At 35.8% G+C, this 26,767-nt stretch overlaps 1 protein-coding gene across 6 annotated transcripts in view; it reads left to right on the top strand.

Annotated features, from left to right (window-relative positions):
- The window catches only part of CCDC7 (coiled-coil domain containing 7), a 329,121-nt gene that overhangs the window by 73,727 nt on the left and 228,627 nt on the right, over positions 1-26,767 (top strand). For all 6 annotated transcript variants that reach the window (XM_027775623.1, XM_006158284.3, XM_027775622.1 and 3 more), the window contains exons 10-13: positions 14,821-14,896; positions 21,301-21,331; positions 22,394-22,483; positions 25,176-25,264. In XM_027775623.1, the coding sequence (XP_027631424.1) occupies positions 14,821-14,896; positions 21,301-21,331; positions 22,394-22,483; positions 25,176-25,264 (286 nt within the window). The remainder of the gene's footprint in view (positions 1-14,820; positions 14,897-21,300; positions 21,332-22,393; positions 22,484-25,175; positions 25,265-26,767) is intronic.

Raw genomic sequence — 26,767 nt, forward strand, 5'->3', positions numbered from 1 at the left:
TAGTGAATTTTTCTAGGTCTGAGGTTCTATCTTCTACATCTGAGATTCGATCTTCTGCACGGTCTAATCTGCTTTTGATACTTTTAATAGAATTTTGATTTCTTGTATTACAGCCTTCATCTCTAACAATTCCATTTGATTCTTTTTTATGATGTGTCTCCTCTTTCAGATTGTGCAAGAACTTCCTCATCTCCTGGAACTTGGTGTCTCTTTTCTCCTGCATTTTCTGGAATTCATTGTCTCTATTCTCTCGCATTTCTGTTAACTTTGTCACTATGAATATTTTAAATTCTTTATGTGACATTTTCATGAGTTCCCTTGTATTCTTTGTGGAGGAAGAGGAGTTATTCTTTTTCTTTAGAGGAGAGATTTTTTTTGGTTTCTCATATTTCTTGTGCCTCTGTGGTGGTTTCTGGTCATTTGATGAATTATACATTTTTTCCCTATCTTTTGGAGTTAAATCTGAGCATTCTTAGGAATGCAGAAAGAGACGACCTGCAGTCTGTAAACAGTACCATTTTTCTCCCTTTGCATGGCTGATTCATTGAATATTGAGGATTAATCTAACTCTAGAAGTATTCAGGCATTAGGCTATTGAGCACCTAGACCTGTCTAGAAAATCAGTGTTGGAGCTGAACAGAAAAGTGAGAAGGGGAAAAAGAAAAGGAAAAGAAAAAGAAGGAGGAGGAGGAGGAGGAGGATGAAGAGACAAAACAATAAGAAAAAGAGAAGAAAAAAATTTATTTTCTTTTTTTTTGGAGAGGTTTTTGCTATAGGGCGCGTGCACTCGCCAGACAGACAGAGACAGAGAGACAGAAAGCGAGAAATCACCCCCCAGGGGGGATGGCCATGCCGCAATCCCTTCTCCTCCATTCTCCTCTCAGGATCTTGGGCACACACACACACACGTGCCCGGCGTGAGTTTTAAGCCACCGGGTCTGGGACTCGAACTGTGGTCGACTACATGAGAGTCCAGCGACATAGCCATTACGCTAACTGCTGGTCCCAAGAAAAAAATTTTTTGTCAAAAAATGAATACCATGCAGTGCAGCCACTTAGAAGTGCTGCAAATTGGCTTATCGTGTATGGGTAGGGGGAAAGGTAAGAATTAGACAAAAAAGCAGCAGAAAGCTAAGTTTAAAAATTAAAAAAAAATATATAGAGAGAGAGTTGGAAAGAGACAGAGAGAATAAGTAGGGTGCTCTAACCTGGCTCCTGGTTAGACATGGGGAGCAGAAGGGTGAAGTCTGGGCAGAGGGTCTTCAGTGGTTAAAATCACTGATCATTGTTTATGCTCTTTCTATGGGAGAGAATAAGTCAGATACTTCATCTTCTGCCATTTTGATGACATTACTCTGGATTTCTTTTTTGCCTCATTGTTTGTTCAGGAGTGTGCTATTTTATTCCCATATACTTGTAAATTTTAATTTTTGTTCTGTTACTGATTTCCAGTTTCATACTATTGTGGTCAGAGAATATATTTTATAGATTTCAGTCTTCTTAAGTTTGTCATTTCATGGCCTAACACATAATCTATCATGGGGAGTGTCCCATGTACACTTGAGAAAAATGTGTATTCTGTTGTCATTGGATGGATTGTTCTGTGTGTGCCTATTATGCTCATTAGGTTTAAAGTGTAGTTCAAATCTAAATCTTTCTTATTATTTTCTGTCTTGATGATCTGTCCCCCTGAAAATGGGGAATTATAGTCTCATCCTAATATTGACCTCTCTCTTCAGACCTATTTATATTTGCTTTACAACTGTAGGTGGGCCCATGTTTAATGCATATGTATTTGCAATGGTATATTCTCTTGATTTGATCCTTTTGTCATTATATAATGGCCTTTTTTGTCTCTTGTGACAGTTTTTGACTTAAAATCTCTTTTGTTTGTTTTAAATGTAGCTATTATTCTTTTTTGTTTTCCATTCAAGTGGAATATTTATTTCTGTTCTTTTGTTTATTCTGTGAGTGTATTCTACCATGTCAATTGTAAGCAGAATACAATCTTAAAAAAATCAATTTAGCCCTCCTAGGTCTTTGTATTGAAGGAGTTAATTATTTACATTGTAATTAATAACTGATATGTAAGGACTTACTAATGCCATTTATTTATTTATTTATTTATGTCATTTTTGTAGGTACTTTGTTTCTTTTTCCTTCATTTGCTGTCTTTCTTTGTGATTTGTTGATTATCTGTAGTGTTATCTTAGATTTCTTTACTTATTTTTTTGTTTTCTATATGTTTTTACTTTGTGGTTATTGTGACACTTACATGTAACACCTTATAGTTATGATAGTCTTGTTTAAGCTGATAACAACTTTACTTGGATTTTAAAAGCTCTTAAAATTTTATTCTCCTCTTCCTCAAATTTTATATTGGATATCATGGTTTATATCTTTTTATATCATGTGTCTCTTAATAAATTGTCATAGGTACAGTTATTTTTAATATTTTTGTCTTTTAATTTTTGTCCTATAGATATGAATGATTTACAAACCACTATGATTCTAAATTTGACTATGTATTTTTACCAATGAGTTTTATGCTTTCATTTTTGTCTATTTTACTTTTTCTTTCAGATTGAAGAACTCCTTTTAGTATTTCTTGTAAGGCAAGTCTTATGATGATGAATTTTCTCAGCTTTTGCTTGGCAGGGGATGTCTATCTTTCATTTCTGTAGTATAACTTTGCTAGCTATTCTTGTTTGGCAGTTTTATTCTGTAAACATTTTGAAAATATCTTCTGGTCTGCAAAGTTTCTAGGAGAAATCTATATTAGGGTTCAAAGATCGATTTAACTAGTAGTGGTGCAGAGAAGACAACAACAATGCAACTGCATAAGAGGCATTTATTTTTCCAGCTAGCTGGGATCCGAGTTTCTGCCCGACGCAGTGGGTTACAACAGGACCCTGAACCTAGTTTAGAGGGGCCTTTTATAGCTCAGGAGAGCAATACAGGATATACTGTCAGTAACTTTCCATAGTATGCAGCACACAAGGAAGGGGGTATGTGAAGTTAGGGTCCAGTTGTTACCACCTGCTTGAGTCTAGATAAGAACTCTCAGTTAAAGTTAAGTAAATCTTGGGCATCAGCAGTTAGCGTAATGGCTATGTCGCTGGATTCCCACGTAGTCAACCGTGATTCGCGTCCCGGACCCGGTGGCTTAAAACTCACACCGGATGCGTGTGAGTGTGTGCCCAAGATCCTGAGAGGAGAATGGAGGAGAAGGGATTGTGGTGTGACCATCCCCCCTGGGGGGTGATTTCTCGCTTTCTCTCTCTGTCTCTGTCTGTCTGGCGAGCGCACACACCCTATAGCAAAAATCTCTCAAAAAAAAAAAAAAAGTTAAGTAAATCTTGTCCTGGTACTGCCAGGCCCGCCCAACCTCTGCTTATTTATGAGTTCCCGTCCTCTGTTTATTTATGAGTTCCCAGGCTCCTTGGGCCCTATCCTCGAGCCCTGACATGGTGGTGATTATGCTAACTTGGCCTAGGTAACTCAGCCTAACACCTCTAACATGGGTGATTATGCTAAATAGGCTTATGCTAACTTGGCCTAACCTATGCTAACTAGGCCTGACAGATACCCTTACTCTTATGAACTATCCCTTGTTTATGTGAAACTTCTCTCCTGCTCTTTTTAAGGTTCTTTTTCTTTCATTCTTGACAATTTGATTGTAATATGTCTTAGGTAAATATTCTTTGGAATAAATCTAATTGGAGGGTTTTAGCTTCCTGTAATGTGAATGCTAGTTTCTTTTCTTTTCTTTTCTTTTCTTTCTTTTTTAAATTTTTAAATTTTTTTTGTGAGAGGTTTTGGCTATAGGGCACGTACACTTGCCAGAAAGACAGAGACAGACAGAGAGACAGAAAGTGAAAAATCACCCCCCAGGCAGGATAGCCATGCCGCAATCCCTTCTCCTCCATTGTCCTCTCAGGATCTTGGGCATGCACGCACACATGCCTGGCATGAGTTTAAGCCACTGGGTCTGGAACTTGAGCTGAGATCGACTACATGGAAGTCCAGTGACATAGCCATTATGCCACCTGCTGGTCCCAATGCTAGATTTCTTTATGGTATGCCATAAATCCTGTAGATACTCATTTCTTTTTATTCTGTTTTTCTTCTTTCACTGTATAGTTTCTTTTTAAATTTTATTTCAAGTTCTTTTATACATTCAATCATGTTATTTAGCATGCAAAGTAAATATTCCAACATGTACATTTCTCCCCAGTCCAGTTGATAATTCTATAAATTTATTTTCAACAGATAATACCCCATTTCTTTGTCCCATTAACGCTAGGCCTCTCTATTTTTCTCCTTAATGTCCTTCCTCAGACTCTACTCCTTCACCCACCCTCTTCCCACCCTATATCTGGTATTCACAACCATTTACTGTGTTTCTGTATTCTTTAGTCATTCAGTTTGGGTCATAGAGTGCAGACACTCAGTATATATTATGTGGACATATAATGTTTCTCTTTCATAGCCTGTCTTGCTACATTCAGTAGTAAATCTTCCATATTCATCCACTTTCTGTCAAAAGGCAGGGTTTTGTTTTTAATGGCTGTGTAGTATTCCATTGAGTATAGGTGCCACAGTTTTTCAATCCATTTATCTGTGGGCATTTGGGTTGGTTCCATGTTTTAGCACTTGTGAATAATGCCACAATAAATATGGATGTGCAAGTACTTTTCTGATTAAGAATTCTTCTGTCCTTTGGGTAGATATCAAGGAGTGGGATGGCTGGTTCATATGGTAGTTCTATTTATAGATTTTTGGGGAATCTCCAAATTGTTCTCTACAGTGGTTGTACCAATTTACATTCCATCAGCAGTGTAAGAGAGTTCCCCTTTCATCACACCCCCGGCTAGAACTTATCATTTAAAAAATTTTTTTTCATGTTGGTTATTCTGACTGGGGTTAGGTGGTATCTCATTGTTGTTTTGTCTGCAGTTCCCTTACAATGAGGAATGTTGAGCATTTTTTCATATGCCTTTTGGCTATTCGTACATCATCGTAAGAGAGTGTTTTTTCAACTCATTCTCTCATCTTTTTTTTATTTTCATAGAACATAAACAGTTTACTTAAAACTTTTGAAAAAGGAAAATGAAAAAAAACCTTCCTTATGAATTACTAAAAAAAAAAAAGCCATAATCAAAGCAGATTGGGATTTGTAAAGGAAGAAATGAATAGATCAAAGCAACAGATGAGTCTCAAAATAACATGCATGTACACATGGGAATTTACTATATTAAGGAGGGATTTACAGTCGATTGGGAAAGAACTGATTTTAGGAAAAATGGCTACCCATTCATAGAAAAAAAAGAAGAAAAAGTGAAATCCTATCTTATATATGGAAATAATTATCAGATATTTTAATGAGCATTAAAAAAGTCAGATAACATAAGAAAAGATTTTAATGACTTTTGAGTGGGGACCACCTTCTTATGCAAGATAAAATAAAACCTGGATATTTTAAATCAAGAGACTGGGGCATCAGTAGTTAGCATAGTAGTTAACTCGCTGAACTCCCTCATGGCTGACCAATATGTGTCATATATTTCAGAAAATTGTATTGTCATGAGAAACATAATTCTGAAAAATAATGGGCAAAATATATGAAAAGGACATATTAAGTGATGGTTAACTATTACATTATGGTACATGTAGACAAAGGAATACCATGCTGACATTAAGGTAAAATAGAGCTACATATTGCAAGACTTTCACCTATATATTTTTTAACCTACTAAATCATTGAACAATATACACAGATAATCTCATTTTCACAACAAAATAACACAATTGTGCACATATGAAATGTGGAAGAAATTGGGTTACATATGGTGGGGATAAGACTCAGAAAGATTTCATTTTCTTCTTTATTCATGATTGTATCAAATGTGGACCCCCCTAAAATGAGAAGGACAAAATATTTTTTCGACAGAATACAGTGCTTGCTTCTCTGCTACCTCTCCTTTGAATGTGTATTCCAACCGTCATAGGGTGGCAGATCACTTTCTTTTCTTTCACTTTCACGTCACTTTGTTTTCTTTACTACTATTTCTCCCTTAGGATAACTTGTCCAAACTGTTTCCTATTGCCTAGGTTCCCACTGAGGGCAGAGTTTGCTTCTGCTCTTCCTGCCTCAGCCACCCATTCTCTCCGTGACTCTCTGGGAAGTTACCCAACTTCTCAATGACAAGGCTATGATTACACCCCACAAGAAAGCAGAGTGGAATTGGGCAACCACAGTTCAGGGATTCCCACCATAGCCTCTCACACATCAGGTCGCAGGTTCCCCAGATGAGTGACTGCAACCCTTTCTCATCTTTTAATAGGGTTGAAACAGCTGCATGAGTTCCTTGCGTTTTCTGGTTATCAACCCCTTATCTGACACATAGTTTAAAAAAATATTTTCCCATTCTGAGGGCTGTCTATTCACACTAATTACTGTATCTTCTGCCATGCAGAAACTTCTTAGTCTGATGTAATACTACTTGTTTCTTTTGGGGATTATTGACTGTGTTTTGGGGGTCTTATTTAAGAAGTCTTTGCCTACCCCAGTGTCTCCCAGAGTTTCCCTAGTGTTTTCCAGGAGCAATTTTATATTTAGAGGTCTTAGGTTTAGATCTTTGATCCATTTGGAGTTGATTGTTGCCAATGGTGAGAGGTAGGAGTTCAGATTTATCTTTCTGCAGGTGGATATCCAGTTTTTCCAGAGTCAGTTTGCTGAAGAGATTTTCCTTTTCCCACTGGATCGACTAGTACCCTTTGTCAAATATCAGTTGACTGTCTATTTGGGAATTTATTTCTGGGGACCCTATTCTGTTATATTGGTTCACTTGTCTGTTTCTGTGCCAGTACCATGCAGTTTTGACTACTATAGCTTTGTAATATATTTTTGGGTCTGGGAGTGAGATGCTGCCCACTCCACTCTTCTTGTGCAGGATTGCTATGGCAATACGAGGTCTTTTATGATTCCAGACAAATTTTATGATTGTCTTTTCTAGATCTGTGAAGAATGTGTCTGGTACTTTGATTGGGATTGCATTAAATATGTAGATTAATTTGGGTAGAATTGCCATTTTAATTATATTAATACTTCCAATCCAGGAATATGAGACGTCTTTCCACTTTTTTTGTGTCATTTTCAATTTCTTTTCTTAGTTTTTCATAGTTTTCCTTGTGGAGGTCTTTAACTTCTTTGGTTATATTTATTCCTAAGTATCTTATACTTTTTGTGGCTATGGAAAATGGAATTACTTTTTTCAGTTCTATCTCAGTCTGTCTGTTGTTCATGTATAGAAATGCTATAGGTCTCTGTATGTTGATTTTGTATCCTACAACTTTACTGTATTCATGTATTACTTTCAGAATTTTTTTCATGGATATCATTGGATTTTCTATGTATACAATCATGTCATCTGCAAATAGAGAGAGTTTCACCTCTCATTTTCCTATTTGAATGCCTTTTATTTTATTCTCTTTTCTGATTGCATTGGTGAGGACTTCCAGTACTGTATTGAAAAGGAATGGAGAAAGTGAGCATCCTTGTTTTGTACCAGTTTTTAGTGGAAACACTTCCAGCTTTTCCCCATTCAAGATGATGTTTGCTATGGGTTTTTCATAGATAGCTTTTATTATGTTGAGAAATGACCCTTCTATGCCGATTTTGCTGAGAGTCTTAATCGTGAAGGGATGTTGTATCTTATCAAATGCTTTTTCTGCATCAATCAATATGACCATATGGTTTTTATCTTTCTTCCTGTTAATATGGTATATTACATTTATGGTTTTGTGTATATTAAACCAACCTTGCATTCCTGGGATAAAGCCTACCTGATCATGATGTATAATCTTTGTTATAAGCTGTTGTACATGATTTGCTAATATCTTATTGAGAATCTTTGCATCTATATTCATCAGGGATATTGGTCCATAGTTTTCCTTCCTTGTCCTGTCCTTATCTGTTTTAAGGATAAGGGTGATGAGGCTTCATAGAATGAATTAGAGAGAGAGTCACCCTTTTGAATCTTTAGAAATAACTTGAGCAGTATTGGGGTTAACTCTTCTTTAAGAGTTTTGTTGAACCCAGAGGTGAAGCCATCAGGACCAGGGCTTTTCTTTTTTGGGAAGTTATTTATTACTGATTCAATATTCTGACTTGTTATAGTCCTATTCAGACTTTCTACATCCTCCTGGCTCAATCTTCATAGATAATATATTTCCAGGAATTTTTCCATCTCACCCAGATTGTCTTGCTTCTTGGCATATAGTTGTTCATAGTATCCTCTAATGATGTTTGTATTTCTACTATGTCTGTTGTTATATTGCCTGCTTCATTGTAGATTTGATTCACCTGGTTCCTTTCTCTCTTCTTCTTAATAAGTCTCGCTAGTGGTGTATCAGCTTTGTTTATCTTTTCAAAGAACCAGCTTTTACTTTCATTTATATTCTGTGTGATTCATTTATTTTCTATTTCATTTATTTCTGCTCAGATCTTTATTATTTTCTTTCTTCTGGAGTTTTCTTTTTTGGATCTTTTTACTGTTGCTTTTCTAATTCTCTGAGGCACAATGTTAGCTGATCCATTTGCCTTCTTTTTATCTTCTTATGTACACTAATTGCTATGAACTTCCCTCTTATGACTGCTTTTGCAGTGTCTCAAAGATTATGGAAACTCCTGTCCTCATTGTCATTGGCTTCCATGAATCTTTTTTTTATTCTTTCCATGAATATTTTGATTTCAGTCTTTATTTCCTCAGTAGTTGTGAAATAATTCAGGAGTAGGTTATTTAGTTTCCATGTATTTGAGTATTTTTGAGGATTTTTCTTTAAATTAAAATCAAGTCTAATTCCATCATGGTATAGTTTTTATGCCTTTGAATCTTAGAGGCTTGCCTTGTGCCCTATCTTGTGGTCGGTCTTTAAAAATGTTACATGTGGGGGTGAGAAAAAAGTATATATCGTGGATTTTGCCCAAAATCCCAGATGATTTCTCACTTTCCTTCTCACTGTCTCTCTGTCTTTCCTCAGCAAGTACACATGCTGTGTGACAAAAATCTAAAAAGAAATTAAAGGAATCTATAGAAATTAAACTTATAATTTTTATATGGCATTTCCAACAAGAGCAAATTCTTCTAACTTTTCAGTACTAGAATTTATGTACTGATGGTAATTAATATATTTAAGAAAATCTATTTATCCTAAAGATTATGGTTATGATTTAGAACTTTGTTATGAATTGAAGTTGTTCATCAGAGTATTCCCTGATACTTACTAGTCATTTTATTGACTGGGTAGAGGTATATCATTTACAATTTTCCCTGATTACTAATGATGTTAAGCATCTTTTCATGAGCATCGGTTATTCATATATCTTTTTTTGAAGTGTCTGTTTTAATCTTTTGACCATTTTTAATAGGATTTGGTTGTCTTATTAATCACTATAGGATTTCTGTAATATATTATAAATAAGCTATTTGTCAGACATTGTATTGCAAATATTTTCTCTTAGTCTGTGGCTTAACTTTCCTTTTTTATTTTTTAAATTGGGGTGATTTGAAGTGCAAAAGTTTTTCATTTCTATGGATTCCAATTTAACAAGTCTTTTCTCTTTTCTTTTTTTTTTTTTTCTTTTTTTGCTGTAGGGTACATATACTTGCCAGAGAGAGACAGAGAGAAAGACAGAGAGAGAAAGGGAAAGTGAGAAATCATTCTTCTTCCCCCCAGGATGGCCACACCACAATCCTTTCTCTTTCTGGACATATGCACAAGCCTGGTGTTATTTTTCAAGCTGCTAGGTCTGGCAGTTGGTCATGTAGGATCCAGCTGCCTTAACCTCTACACCACCTGCTGGCCCAACAGCTTTTTCTTTAGAATGTTATCTTTGTATTCTATTTAAGAAATCTCCACTGCTGCTTTACCAATTAAGTTTATGCAGTATTCTAAATCTGTTGTTACCATTTCAACAATGTTCACAGCATCACCAGAAATAGATTACGTGTTAAGAAACTAACTTTTTAACTCATCCATAAGAAACAACTCCTCATCTGTTAAAGTTTGATTTAAAAGTTTGAAAATTTATAAGAATTACCAAAATGTGGGACCAGCAGTTAGCGTAATGGCTATGTCGCTGAACTCCCATGTAGTCGACCGTGATTCGAGTCCTGGACCTGGTGGCTTAAAACTAACACTGGGCGTGTGTGTGTGCATGCCCAAGATCCCAAGAGGAGAATGGAGGAGAAGGGATTGCAGCGTGGCCATCCTCCCCCACCCCAGGGGGTGATTTCTCACTTTCTGTCTCTCTGTCTCTGTCTCCCTGGCAAGCACATGTGCCCTATAGCAAAAACCTCTCAAAAAAAATTACCAAAATGTGATATAGAAATCAGTACATTTTGGAAAAATTGCATGACAAGACTTGCTCAGTGAAGGGTTGCCACAAACCTTCAGTTTGTAAAAGACACAATGTCAATCAAAAGATGGCGTAATGGTTATATCAACTGCACTCCCACATGACTGACCATAGTTTGAGTCCTGCACTAGAAACTTGAAACTCATGCCAGGTGCGTGTGCTTGCGTGCCCAAAATCCTGAGGGGAGAATGGAGGAGAAAAGATTGTGGTGTGGCCATCCCCCAAAGTGTGTTTTCTTGCTTTCTGTCTCCCTCTTAAAAAAAAAAAAAAAAAAAAAGAGACACAGTGTCTACAAAGTACAATAAAATGAGATAAAGCCATAATGAGAAACAATACATATAAAACATTTTAAAGCTAAATATTGATAATAATTAGTGTTGGTGACAAAGTGGAGAAAATTATCCTCATATTTTGTTAGTTCTAATGAAAATTGTTAACGAGTTTGTAAGGTTCACTATAGTATTATCTATCAATTATGAAAATGAACATACTTAAAACCTCAAAACTTTATTTTCAAGGATATGTTACACAGAGATTTTAGCATGAATGTCTAAGCATTTTATTTATTCACTTTATTATTATTTTTAATTTTTAAAAAGTTTTCTATGGGTCACGTGTACTTATCAGAAAGTCAGAGAGAGAAAGGAAAAGTGATCAAGCATTCCCATAGGGGATGGCCATGCCACAATGCCTTTTCCATTCTCCTTCTGAGATTTTGAGTATGCATACACACCCAGCATGTTTTTCAAGTTTCCAGGTCTGGGTCTTGAACGGCACAGTTTCCATGTGGAATCCAACGCCTTAACCACCATGCCACCAGATGGCCCTTGGCTAAGCATTTTAAATCATCTTATAATATTCTATTTTATATAACAATTAATTTTTATATTTACATTCATATTTTAGTGGATATGTAAAAGCAAAAATATAACAACATACATTTTAAGACATTACATATATGTATATATATACCTTTTTTTTTATTTTTGAGAGGTTTTTGCCATAGGGTATGTGCACTCACCAGAAAGACAGAGAGAGACAGAGAGACAGAAAGTAAGAAATCACCCCCAAGGGGTAATGGCCATGACGCAATCCCTTCTCCTCCATTTTCCTCTCGGGATCTTGGGCACACACGCACACATGCCTGGCGTGAGTTTAAGCCACCAAGTCCAGGACTCAAACCAAGGGGGAGTCCAGCGACACAGTCATTACACCAACTACTGGTTACGACCTTACATATATTAAATGCATAGTGATTGAATGGTATCTAGCTTTCAAAAAAAAGATAGTTTTACATTTATTGTTTGGAAACATGTTTTTTTGACATTTGTAGTACAACAGCAAGAACAAAAGCATGGTGTATGCATTGTTATTCCATGTTTATAATCCATCTATCTATGTGTATCATGGCTGTTAGCCTCTTAGATCTCTCCGAAAGAAAGATGCCTGTTGGTACATAATATGCATTTATTAATAATAAATAAACTCAATTAATATAATACTGTGTAGTTTATGAGAGAGAAAGAGGGTAAGTTATTCTGTTTCTTAATATACAACAAACAATTAAATACCCCTTAATGGGACCAGTAGTTAGCGTAATGGCTATGTTGCTGGACTCCCATGTAGTTGACTGTGGTTCGAGTCCCAGACCCAGTGGTTAAACTCATGCCAGGCGCTTGTGTGTGCATGCCCAAGATCCCCAGAGAAGAATGGCAGAGAAGGGATAGCAGCATGGCCATTCCCCCTGGCACATGATTTCTCACTTTCTGTCTCTCTGCCTGTCTCTGTCTTTCTGGCGAGTGCACGCGCCCTATAGTAAAAACCTCTTCAAAATATAAATAAATAAATAAATAATTACCCCTTAACAATTTCTGTTACTTCAGAATTACTGTACAGGTAGGTTACTTATCAAACGGAGGTATTCCTATCAGATTTCATCTCCCCTCTATTTACATTGCAGAATAATCTTTAATATGTGACAGTCTATTCCTCAAAACTTAAGTTTAATACTGCCTAGTAGTGAACTTATTCAAGGTTTTTTTTTTTTTTCAACAAACCTTGTCTTTCTCTCAGGAATTTTTTTTTTTTTAGAGGTATTTTTTTTCACTATAGGGTGCGTGCGCTTGCCAGACAGACAGAGAGAGACATAGAGACAGAAAGCGAGAAATCCCCCCCAGGGGGGATGGTCACGCCGCAATCCCTTCTCCTCCATTCTCCTCTCGGGATCTTGGGCACGCATGCACACGTGCCCAGCGTGAGTTTTAAGCCACCGGGTCTGGGACGTGAACTGCGGTCGACTACATGGGAGTCCAGCGACATAGCCATTACGCTAACTGCTGGTTCCCTCTCTCAGGAATTTTTGTCTTAGCTACTTGGAAGGAAAACTTTTTTCATGTAATATATTCATATTAGTTTTCTTTGTATAGATTTATCTTGATATAATTAAAAAGTTCATAATTATATACCTTGAACTATTAATGGTAATTAAGAAGGCAAAATGGGTAGATAGGATAGAGACTATAGAACTGGAGGAAGCGAGAACTTTATATTTTTCTCTGTTAAAAGATTTGTATTACTTTTTTTAAATTATTGCCAGAAGGTGCATGTGCTCACTAGAGAAAGAGGCAGACACACCCATACAGAGAAAGAGCACTCCTAAAGGGTGTGTTCACACTGCAAATTTTTTTCTTCTGTTTCTTTATTCCATTGGAATTTGGGGCATGCATGTACATTTGCTTGGTATGCTTTTTAAGTGGCAGGACTGGGATTTGAACTATGGTAGGGGATGTGGGATCTGGCTTCTTATGTACAGAGCTTAACCACTTTACTACCCAGCCAGCTTCCCGCCTTAAAAAAATACACAAATTTTAGGAGCCAGCAGGTGATGTAGCAGTTGGGGAGCTGAACTTCCACATGACCAACCATGATTCAAGTCCTAGACCCAGGGACTTGAAGCTCATGCCAGGTGTGTGAGTGCCCAAAGTCCTGAGAGAAGAATGGAGAATAATGGATGGGAGCCTAACTATCCCCCCAGGGGGTGATTTCTCGCTGTTTCTCTCTCTGTCCCTCTTTGTCTCTCTGGTGAGTGCATACGCCCTATAGCAAAAATCTCTCTCTCAAAAAAACAAAACAAAACAAAACACACAAATTTTACATAAAAACTTTGAAATAGTTCTTTCATGACATTATCTCATTATTCCAAAAGTGTATTATCTACGAACATCCTGCATTTTTTCCTGTAAATCTGTGAGACCAGTCAAGGACAAGGAGTTTGGTTTTCCCTCGTGCAAAGACATGTTAACTAGATATATTTTTTGCAGGAAATTTTATAAATGGTTCTTAAATTAAGACATGGTTTGGATATAGGTGTCAAAGGGGTTTTGCATGAATGAGGCAGATTTATTGTTAATTAAAGAAAACAGGACAGTTTTATATTCAGTAAGACAGGGCTTTCTTGTCTCTTTTATTCAGTGTTTAAATTATTCTTAGTGAGATTTTGAAGAACAATAGTAGAGGGACCAGCAGTTAGTGTAATGGCTATGTCACTGGACTCCCATGTAGTCTACCACGGTTCGTGTCCTGGACCTGGTGGCTTTAAACTCAGCTGGACGTGTGTGTGTGTGCGTGCCCATGATCCCGAGAGGAGAATGGAAGAGAAGGGACTGAGGCATGGCCATCCCCGGGGGGTGATTTCTTGCTTTCTGTCTCTCTCTGTCTGTCTGGCGAGTGCACGCGCCCTGTAGCAAAAACCTCTCCAAAAAAACAAATAAATAAAAATTAAAATAAAATAAAAGTATATGACAGAAGACATACCCACAACAAGTGTGCTGCTAGATAAGCAAAACATGACATGTACAAAGAAAATGTTAAATAACATGAAAGCATAGCAATAATTTCTAAAGAGTAATTATATTTTTTCTATTCTTCATGTCGAAAGAGTGGTATAGAAGAATATAATGTAAGTTTAGGAGTTGAGAAGAAAAAAGAGGCACTTGTAAATAAAGCCAAGTCTTAAAATATGGGTAAAATTTCATTAAAAAAAAAAAGATGAAGACGAACATTGTTAAAAAAAGAAGTATAAAAGTGCAGTGTGGGGGTAAGGTGAGGAAACACACAGCAGAGGATGACACACTCCCTTATTCTGTATCCTCTTCTTGAGATTTCGAGTGCACATATGAAGTACCCAGTGTGATTTTCAAGCCACCAGGTCCAGGGCTTGAATTGCAGTCAGCCATGTGGAAATCTAGCACCATAATCACCATGCCATCTTCTGGCCCGGTTGCTAGCTTCTCTTTAAGTTTGTTTAGTTTTTACATCTAGAGCAGTGAGTTATATTAGCATTGAGGGTAGTACTTCAGATATTGTAATACAACATTTTTCATTTTTTTTAATTATAGAAACTACTTATTCACTGGCTAACCGATTAAATACTATGTTCCAAATATTTGAAAACCAGTCAAATGTGTTGGAGAGGTAAGCCTTTATAATACATTTTTTAAATTATAAAAATGAGTACATATCACTGTAGAAATACTGGAAATATAGAGCCTGTTTCAAAAAAAATGAAATTTATTACATCAATGCTCATTTCCTTGAGGTTGGAAAATATACTTATTATGATTTAAATATTCTTAAATTTGTTAAGACTTGTGGTGTAACACATGTTATATCATGGGAGATGGGGAATATTTTATGTGTACTTGAGAAGAATGTGCATTCTATTGCCGGTCAATTAAATGTTCTATAGATGTTTATTAGGGCCATTTGGTCTCAATGTATTTAAGACCAATGTTTTTTTATTGGTTCCTTGTCTAGATGATGTGTCCATTTTTAAAAGTAGGGAAGACCACTATTTTTATTGTTTTGCTGTTTATCCCTCCTTTCAGATCTACTCATATAGTATATATTAGTTGTTTAAACTTGAGTGCATATTTATTCACAGCTGCTAATTTTCTTGATGAGTTGACCTCATTATCATTATATAATGACCTTCTTTGTTTCATGGGACAGTTAATGTTCTCTTTTGTCTAAGTGTAGCTACCCCTGCTCCCTTTTAGTTTCCATTTGCATAAACTATTTTTTCCCATCCTTGTACTTTCAGACTTTGTCCTTAAGGCTCAGGTGGTACCTCTGGTTGGTGGCTAGGTATCTTTTTATCTATTCAACAACTCTATGTCTCTTGACTGGAAAATTTAGTTATTAACATTTATTTACATTTAAATGTACACTTAAAGTAATTATCAATAGCTAAGTATTTACTATTGCCATTTTGAAGCACAATAAACATTTAGTCATCTCCACATTTGTATAAATACCATTAGACAAAATTTATCATCCTTTCCTCATAGAAATTTTCAAAAATTAAGTATAAAAGGAAAGTTCTCCACATAGTAAATGCCATATTACCACCCCTTAACTAACAGTTTACACAGTGGTGAAAAGCTGAGAGCTTTTCTTCTAAGCTCAGGAACAGATGAGGATTCCTACATACAGCACTTTTATTTAGAATAATACCAGAAGTCCAAGCAAGAACAATTAGTCAAGAAAAATTAATTAAAGGCATATAAATTACAAATGAAGAATTGTGTTTGCTTACAGACTATATGATCTCATTAATAGAAAACAATAAAGGTGCCCTCAAAACATGTTAGAGTTACAAAATAAATTTAAAAAGTTACAGGATACAAAACCAATATACAGAAACCAGTTGTATTTCTATTAATTAATAATGACTACCTTAATTTTTAGATGAATTAAATTCATTAGCAAATCAATAAAATGGGGGGGGGAGGCATAGAAAGCAACCATGGATACCAGAGACAATGTGGGAGGAGGGTGAGATATGGCAGAGGGTGAGAGATAGGGAATCAAGGATGGGAAAAAATGTAAAATATACAGGAAACAAGAAATGGAAGATTATTTGTTGATGATAAAACATATGTTGATTTGCTTGATTGAACCAATATACAGTGTATTCTGGATGGAAAATGATGTATAGAGAATGAATGTAAATAAATACATTTAAATTAAAAAGTTTAAAAAAATTAATGACTACCTTAAAGAGAAATTAAGAACTTAAATTCATTTACAGTATTATAAAAAGAAAAAAGTACTTAAGAATTAATTTAAGCATAAAAGTCAGAGATTTATACACTGAAAACTGTAAAACACTGATGAAAGAAATTTAAGAAGACACAAAGTAATGGAAAGGTATCCTATAATCATGAATTTAAAAAATCAATATTGTTAAAATGTTTATTTACCAGAAGAAATGTACAGAGTCAATGTAATTCTTATGAAAATCCCAATGGCATTTTTGCAGAATAGAAAAAAATTCTAAAATTCATATGTAACCACAGGAGGCCCTGAATAGCCAAGATAATCTTCAGCAAGAGTAGCAAAGATGGAGGCATCACATCCATTTCAAATTATGTTTTAAAGTCATGATAATCAAAACAGTTTGGTATTAGGAGAAAACCAGATATATAGGCCAGGGGAACAAAACAGAGAGCTCAGAAATAAGCTCATGTGTTTGTAGTCAACCTGCCCTTTTTTGTTTTGTTTTGTTTTTAAGAGAGATTTTTCCTGTAGGGCCCATGTGCTCACTGGAGGGACAGACAGAAAGCAAGAAATCATCCCCCAGAAGGGATGGCCATGCTGCAGTCCCTTATCCATTCTCCTCTTGGGATTTTGGGCATGCACACACTCATGCCCAGCATGACTTTCAAGCTTCCAAGTCCAGGACTTTAACCCTGGTTGACTATAGGGGAGTACAACAATGTAACCATTATGCCATCGGCTGGTCCCTCAATCCTGCTTAAAAGTGTGTCATGCATACACAATAGGGAAAGCATAGTCTTTTCAATAAACAATACTGGGAAAATATAGAAAAAAATAAAATTAGACCTTTATCTTTCATCATACACAAAAATCAACTCAAAATGTATTTGAACTTAATTGTACAACCTAAAATTGTAACATTTCTTATTTTATTTATTTATTTTTTTGGAGAGATTTTCACTGTAGGGCGCGTGCGCTCGCCAGACAGACAGAGAGAGACATAGAGACAGAAAGCAAGAAATCACCCCCCGGGGGGATGGTCACGCCGCAATCCCTTCTCCTCCATTCTCCTCTCGGGATCTTGGGCACGCACGCACACGCGCCCGGCGTGAGTTTTAAGCCACCGGGTCTGGGACACGAACCACGGTCGACTACGTGGGAGTCCAGCGACATAGCCATTACGCTAACTGCTGGTTCCCTAAATTGTAACATTTCTGAACAAAAACATAAAATAAAATTTTATGGCATTGGTCTGGGAAATGACTCTTTGGATATAACACCAAAAGCATAGACAATGAAAGCAAATATAAACAAGTGGGATTACATAAAATTTGAAAGTTCTGCACAGCAGTTAACAATAAACATGATGAAATGGCAGACTATGGACTAGGAGAAAATATTCACAAAGCATTACATCTGAGAAGAGGTTAATATAAAAAATATAGAAAGAATATAAAAATGAATATTTAAAAAGAAACATAATTTGATTGAAAATGGGAAAGGAATTCAAATAGGTAATTCACCGAAGAGGACATACAATAGGTGTAGAGAAAGGTGATCTGTGTCATTAATCATCAGAGAAATGTAAATTGAAACCATTATGAGATAACAACTCACATTTGTTGGGATGTCTATACAAAAGTAAAAAGTAAAGGTAGCAGGTGTTGGCAAAGATGTAGAGAAAGGGAACCCTTTACACTGTTGGTAGGAATGTAAATAGATAGTCCTTACCAAATCAATGTGGAGTTACCTAAAATATTTAAAAGGAACTACTGGGACCAGCAGTTAGCGTAATGGCTATGTCGCTGGACTCCCATGTAGTCGACCGCGGTTCGCGTCCCAGACCCGGTGGCTTAAAACTCATGCCAGGCACTTGTGCATGCGTGCCCAAGATCCCGAGAGGAAAATGGAAGAGAAGGGATTGCAGCATGGCCATCCCCCTAGGGGGTGATTTCTCGCTTTCTGTCCCTCTGTCTCTCTCTGTCTGTCTGGCGAGCGCACTTGCCCTATAGCAAAAACCTCTCCCCCCCAAAAAAATAAAAGGAACTACCATATGATCTATAAATTCCATTTCTAGATATGGAAAGAAACTGAAATCTGTAGGCCAAAGATAGATCTGCATTTCTATGTTCATTGCAGCATTGTTTATGATAGCCAAGGTATGGGAACAATCTAAATGTCTATCAATAAGTGAATGGATAAATAATTGTCCTGTATATTCATTAGAATAGCATTTAGAAGACACATATGCTGAAGGAGCCATATAAAAGGAAATAGCATCATTATGATAATAGAGAAACTAGAAACAATTTCAATATTTATTAGTAGGAATAATAATCTATGGTTAGGAAAATGATAAGGGAATAATGTGAACAACTCTATGTCAACAGATTAGATAATTTAGATGATATTTATTTGTTAGATTCAAAGTATCCTGATTCAAGAAGAAACAGAATTTAGATCTATAAGAAGTAAAAAGATTTAATTAGTAATGAACATATTTCCCACCAAAACTCTTATATTATGGCTTTGCTGATGAATATTATCAAATATTTAAAGAAGAATTAATACCAGCTCTTCACAAATGCTTCTGAAAATTAGAAGAGGATTTCATACTTCTCAACTTGTTAGACAAAATTAGTATACCAAAAGCAGGCGACAATATCACAGGAAAATAAACCTACAGGCCAATATATTTGTAAATATGAACACAAAAATCTTAAAATACTAGCAAATTGAATACTGAAACATATAAAAAACACCATGCACTATAAACATGTGGGATTTATCTCAGGAATACAAGATTGGTTTAAATAGGAGTATCAATTAATGTAATGTACACTATTGAGTGAATAAAGCAGGAAAAACCCCATAGGATTAGCTCACTGTACACAGTAAAAGAATTTGATAAAATCCAACATCCTTTTATGATAAGAATACTCCATGTACTCTGAACAGAAATAATTAAATTGCATCCTTTTTTCATGTCAGGCACTAAAATTAAGATTATTAAAGACTTAAATTAAAGTACTAAAACTAAAAACCTTTTCAAAGAAACATAGGAATAAATTTTAGTTACCTTGGGTTAGGCAATGGCTTCTTAGATATGACACCAAAAGCACAATCAACAACAACAACAAAAGATTGAACATTATCAGAATCAAAAACTTTTGTGCTGTGCTGCAAATGATACCATCCAGAGTATGAAAAGATAACTCCTGGAATGTGAAAAGTATTCAGAAGCCATATATCTGATAAGGGACTTATATCCATAATATACCTCACTAATAAAAAAAAGTCAATTAAAAATGGGCAAAGGATCTCAATAGACATTTTCTAAACAAGATATACCAATGGTCAATAAACACATGGAAAGATACCTAACGTTAGTCATTAAGCAATTGCAAATAAAAACTACAATGATATACTACTTCACACTCACAAGGATGGCTATAATTAAAAGACAGATAATAATAATTATTGGAAAGAATGCAGAGAAATTGGAACGCTCATGCAATCTTGGTGGGAATTGAAATGGTGCATTTGTTTTGAAAACCAGTTTGATAGTTCTTCAAAATGTCATAGAGTTAAATATGACCAAGAAATTCTATCCCTAGGTTTATACTTGAGGGAAATAAAAGCATATTTTTATACAAAATATTGTACAGGAATGTTCATAGTAGCATTATTCAGAATAGCCAAAAAGTAGAAACAACCCAAATGTCTATAAACAGATAAATGGATAAATAAAATGTGGTATATCCATATAGTGGAATGGTATTTTGCAATAAAAAGGAACAGAGTATTAATACATTCTGGAGTGGGTATAAACTTTGAAAACATTATGCTAAGTATAAGAAGCCAGTCTCAAAAGATCACATACTTGTGATTCTATTTACATGAAATATTCAGAATAGGCAAGTCTATAGAGACGAGATTAATTGCTGGCTTAAAGGATTTGGCAGTCCAAAGAAGAATGGGGAGTGACAGCTAATGGGCAGGGCGTTTCTTTTTGGGTTTAAAATTAGTGGTATTATGTATGTTCTAAAATTAATGGTGGTGGTTGCTTAACTTGGTGAATATGTTAAAAGCCATTAAACTGACACAAAAATGAGTGAATGGTATATTAGTTTATCATAATAAACCTATTATAAATTTTATTTAATAAACAAACAACTAATTTGTCAAAAAGGAGTATAGCTTATTCATTGTATGGAACAGATGTCCACAAACTGTGGCCCATGAGTCAAATCTGACCTGTGGCTTGCTTTTGTAAATGAAATTTAATTGAAATAAAGCCACAGTCATTCATTGATCTTTCATCTACTGCTGCTTTTGCAGAGTTGAGTAATAGTGACAGGACATCAGCATGGACTTGCAGAAACTAAACTATTTATTGCCTGACTTTTTATCAGAAGGTTAGCTAACCCCTTCTATGGAAAAATTAGCATCTAAGAGGAACAAGAAGGATCTGTGTTTACTGATACAAATAGATCTGTCATTATCTAAGTGAAAAAAGTTGAGAACAATATGTACTATGAGGTCATGTCATTTATGTGGAAAAAAATGGAATCTAACCCACTAACAAAAATTATGCAATCAAATAGGTACATGTATTACATACAACAAGTGCACAGAACAAGTTCTGGAAAGATAACAGTAGTCCAGTCATATCTCTGTGGAGAGAATTGGATTTTTGAGTAGTCAAAGTGTACTCAGGTTTTTATTTGTATTATTTTAAACTCCTTACCCCCAAGAAAGTGTGTTACATAAATAAAAACATAAATGTAGAATTATAATTCTTATTTGTTTTTCAGAACGATAGATGATCAAGATTTGTTAGAGTCTGTAAGTATAGCATTCCCAGTTCAAAATTATGCTTTACTTTTTGAGGTCATGACTCCAGAAATTGTTGAGATACATAATCCTAAATAAAGATACAATGCTAACTCAATGCATATATGATAAGACTTTATTATTGTTCAGAAGCACTTCACTTCTGAAATATAAAACTATAACACCTATGATCTTCTAAACAGTTCTGCTCATTTCCACTTTTTTTTTTTTTAGTTTGCTATAGGGCTTGAGTACATGTGAGAGAGAGAGAAAAAAAGAGAGAGGAAGGAAAAGTGGGAATCAGCAGATGGCATAGTGATTACATTATTGGACTCCCACGCATTTGACTGTGGTTTGAGTCCCAGACCAGTGGCTTGAAACTCACGCTGGGCACGTGTGCATGTGTGCCCAAAATCCTGAGAGAAGGGATTGAGGTGTGGCCATCTTTCCAGGGGTTGATTTCTCACTTTTTATCTCTTTGGCTCTCCAGTGAGCATGCACACCCTGTAGCAAAAATCTCTCTTTAGGGGCAGGTGGCGTAGGTGGTTAAAGACACTGGTTTCCCACAGGGCCAATCACGGTTCGAGTCCTGGACCTGGCAACTTCCTTTCTCGCTTTCCCTTTCTCTCTCTGTCTCTTTCTAGTCAAATTAAGAAATAATAATAACAAATGGAATTAAATAAATAATTCTGTAAAAAAAAACCCTCTCTCTAAAAATAAAAAAAAGGAAAGTGAGATATTACCCCCCATGGGGGATGAACACGTTACAATCACTTTTCCTCCATTTCTCTTTTAGGATTTTGGGCATGCACATGTGCCTGGCATGTTTCAAGCCACTGGGTCTGGGACTTGAACAGCGGTCAGTCATGTGGGAGTCCAATGCCTTAACCACTATGTCACCTGCTGATCCTTCATTTCCACTTTTAGTTCTTTATCTCTTTCAGCCTCAAATGTTTCATTATTGTCATGAGTTAGTGAAAACTTTCTTTCCTTAATAATTAAATATCTAATAATCTTTCTGTATTTTAATATTAACTCTTCATTATTACTAAAAGTATAATATCATTTTTATAGAAATATAAGGAGATGCAAAGTGATCTTGAATTGTTGTCAGAGGAGAAATTGGAGTTGGAAAATGAACTACAAAAGTTGAAGAGTACAGAGGTTGGTAACATTTTATCATAGTGTCTGAAATGGCACACAGTACCTAATAGGACTTACTTTAGGATAGGAATCCAGAAAAGATTGAAATGCTTTGTAATATATTTTCAATATTAATAATTTATAGTAGCTATGCTTAAACAATGAAATTATATGTTCTAAATCTCTGTATTAGCTATTAAAAGGAAAAGGATCCTATGAATAATAGATAAAAGACATTCAAACACTTTTAAAAAGACGTTTCAAGCCAAATATTTAACGTTATTAAATTATTAATAAATTGAGTTTTCCAATATATTTTAAGTGCATTTTTATGGTATTCTCTGCAATTATGTAGTATGTGTGTCCCAGTTTACTACCCAAATAGAGTGAATAGAAATGTCAAGGATAAAGAAATATGTATTTCTTGGGACCAGCAGTTGGCATAATGGCTATATCGCTGGACTCCCATGTAGTCGACTGCCTTTCAAGTCTCGAACCCTGTGGCTTAGACTCATGCCAGGCGTGTGTGCGTGCGTGCCCAAGATCCTGAGAGGAGAATGGAGGAGAAGGGATTGCGGCGTGGCTTTCTCACTTTCTATCTCTCTCTATTTTTCTGGTGTGCATGCACCTATGGAAAACAACAACAATAACAACAACAAAGAAATATGTATTTCCTTTTGCATTTTTTTTCTTTTTCCTCATCTTTTTTGTTTTTAAGACAAAAAAGATCTTGCTATATATCATAGTCCTCCTTATACAGCTTCTGTAGTAGCTGGGATTATAGGCTTGTGCCATGTGGCCTGGCCTTTTTCAGGACCAGGGCTTCTCATGTGGCCTCAGGCTACTAAGTAGCAGCATTCTGAGCATGCACTACCATGGCTGAGGCTCTTCTCTTCCTTTTTTTTTTTTTTTTTTTCCATTTGCAGAGGATGAGTGCATTTTCCAGAGAGAGATTGAAGATGAGAAAGCAAGAAAGCACTTCCTTGCCCCATGGGACATGGTCATGTTGCAATGCCTTCTCCTCCATTCCTTTTAGGATTTTAGGCACACATGTACAGCAACCAATTTTCTTCCAAAATAGGTTTGCTTTTCTAATGTAATGATCTCTTTCTATGATTTTAATTTTTTTATAGACAGCCAAGCTTAATAATCAAAAGTTGCATTTGATTCCTATTTTGTCTGCCAAACATTAGTCCACTTGAAATTGTCCCATAGCTTAGCTCAGTGTTAATCTATTCATTCATTTCATCTTTTTCCTCTCATTATTTTAGTGTTTGTCAATTGCATATATGTTGATTGCATATATATGTTTGTTGATTTCCTATTTTCTCAATAGGAAACAAATTAGAAAGTTCATATTTAAGCTAGAAATTATTTTGGAATGTTAACACTTTTTATTAAAATTCATTATTGTGGGCTGGCCCTGTGGTCTACTGGTTAAAGAAACTGGATCCTGTATGGCAAACTACAGTTTGAATCCCAGCCCCAGCAGCTTGAAAAATGCACTGGGCACTGGCATGTGCATGTGCGTGCTCCAAACCCCGACAGCATAGAGAAATGGGGAAGGGTTGTGACATAGCAGCGCTCCACTGGGAGGTGCTTTTGTTCTCTTTTTCTTTCAACTGTCTCTGGTGAGTGTGTGCATCCTGTTGCAATTAAAAAATTTGTTATTATATTTATTTACCATATTTTGTGATGAAGAATTATTATACTTCATGTTTAACCTATGAGAAGTTTGCCACAATAGTGAATTTGGTATTTATTGGAAGTTGTAGTCTAAAACAAGAAGTAACCACTGAATGCCTTATTAGATTTCAATTATTAAGCTCATCTAAAATTTTCAGTAATCTATTTGTTAAATTTTTCTCTACTTTATTATATAAAGTAATATGATGCTAAATAGTAGTTTAAGAATACTTTAAAATTTTTGGTCACTTCTGTTGTAATATTTGTTTTGAAACACAAATTTGTTGCAATAATACAGTTGAATAATTTAAACATAGTTTGAATTTTGCATGCACATATGCACAATTTTATCTACAAAAAACATTAGATGAGAGCAGGTAGTGCTTTTACCAACCACCTTGGTTCACCATGTGAATAATATAACCACATATATCTGACATTAACAACTTTTTATTCAACTTCAGATAATCCTTCTTCCATTGCATGTTAACGTGCAATTTGGCAGCCAATTCGGTGCTCACTTCTACAAACATCCTTTCAGGTCTTTTTCAAGATAAAGAACTGTATTTCTCATGGTACTTATGTACTCTTAATCATTTAACCGTGTAAAGCTGTTTTATTTTTTAGCTGTTTTAATTAGGTTTTTATTTGTTAAATGTATTATAGACAATATTTTTGCCTTATGTGCACCTAACCTATTTTCCCTATATATCTGCAGATTCTATTGTATGTTTTTGCACAGTGAGGTGATTTTGTGGAAAGTGTAGATCACATTGTAGCAAAACTAACTGTAATTTATCAGAGGAATTTAGATGTTTAATACATATCAGCTTATATACAACTTATATTCAGAAATGCACAATTTCAAACAGTTCAACTGTATCATTAATTTTGTTTTGCATCTATTCAGATATTTTCCTTGAAAGAGTATATGGGTCTTGGAGTAAAATGGAACTTTTAGTAATGTACATTATCATGTATTATCTTTTAATTTATTGTGCCCTTAACAATTTGTTTTTGGCCTAAGATTACACAGAAAACAAAACCTGATCGAACAAAGAAATCTGTAAAAACAGGGAAGAAAAAGGAGAAAGGAAAATCTGAAAACTTAGAACAGTAAGACTTTTATAAAGATATATGTTAATTTTTATCTTCTTTGTTACTTTATATTTTCATTTTATATAAACAATTTTAGAAAAGATTATATAACATCTTAACAGGTTTTTTTTTTTTTTTGAGAGGTTTTCACTATAGGGCACGTGCGCTTGCCAGATAGACAGAGAGAGACATAGAGATAGAAAGTGAGAAATCACCCACCAGGGGGGATGGTCATGCCGCAATCCCTTCTCCTCCATTCTCCTCTCAGGATCTTGGGCACGCATGCACACGCGCCCGGTGTGAATTTTAAGCCACCGGGTCTGGGACGCGAACCCCGGTCGACTACGTGGGAGTCCAGCAACATAGCCATTACGCTAACTGCTGGTTCCCAACAGGTTTTTAAAACATAAGATTGAGCCAGCAAGTGGTGTAATGGTTAAGGCACTAGATTACCACATGGCCAACTGCAGTTTGAGTTCTAGATCCAACGGCTTGAAAATCATTCTGGACAGGTGTGTGTGCATGCCAAAATCCCAAGAGGAGAGTGGAGAAGAAGGAATTGTGTCATGGCCACCCCCCTTGGGGGGATTTCTTACTTTGCCTTTCTCTATCTGTCTCTGGCGAGTGAACGTGCCCTATGACAAAAACCTAAAAACACAATAAAATAAAATCAATAAATAGTTTCCCAAGAAGACCAGGATATGATTTTGGCAAAAAGCTGAAAAGGAAAGAACCAAGGACCAAAAGTGGATTATAGGAGGGGAATGAACCACAAACTATTCAGCAATAGGTAAACAGAGTCAAATCTTTATTTAGAGGTTTTTGCCATAGGAGCACCAGAGACAAAGAGAGACAGACAGAGATAGCAAGAGGGAAAGTAAGAAATCGCCCCTGGGTGGATGGCCGTACCGCAATCCCTTCTCTTCCATTCTCCTCATAGGATCTCTGGCTTGCATGCATACATGTCCGGCTTGATTTTCAAGCCTCTGGGTCTGGAACTTGAACTGCAGTAGGCCATATGGGAGTCGAGTGATATAACTGCTATACCATCTGCTGGCCTGAGAATCAAATTTTAAAATAGTTATAGGAAAAAAGGATTGAACATGGTTTTCTTAGTTGTCTAGTTAATGCTTTGTAATCTGTTAACTCCCAACCTTTGCTGTTCTTTTCTACTGTATTTCTTTTTAAAGAATTATTTATTGATTATGATTATGATTATTTTTCATTTTACCAGAGAGAGAGAGAGAAAGTGAGAAAGTAAGCCACCAGGTGTGGAATTCAAACTGTAGTCAGCCATGTGGGAACCCAGGGCCTTAACCACTATGCCACCTGCTGGACCCTCTACAATATTTCTTTTTTTTTTTTTTTTTTTGGGGGGGTTTGCTATAGGGTGCGTGCACTTGCCAGAAAGACAGAGAGAGAGACAGAGAGCTAGAAAGAGAGAAATCACCACCCAGGGAGGATAGCCACGCTGCAATCCCTTCTCCTCCATTCTCCTCTCAGGATCTTGGGCATGCACGC

The sequence above is a fragment of the Tupaia chinensis genome, unplaced genomic scaffold (genome assembly GCF_000334495.1).
Source record: "Tupaia chinensis unplaced genomic scaffold, TupChi_1.0 Scaffold000578_2, whole genome shotgun sequence".
In the NCBI taxonomy this organism is placed as follows: domain Eukaryota; kingdom Metazoa; phylum Chordata; class Mammalia; order Scandentia; family Tupaiidae; genus Tupaia; species Tupaia belangeri.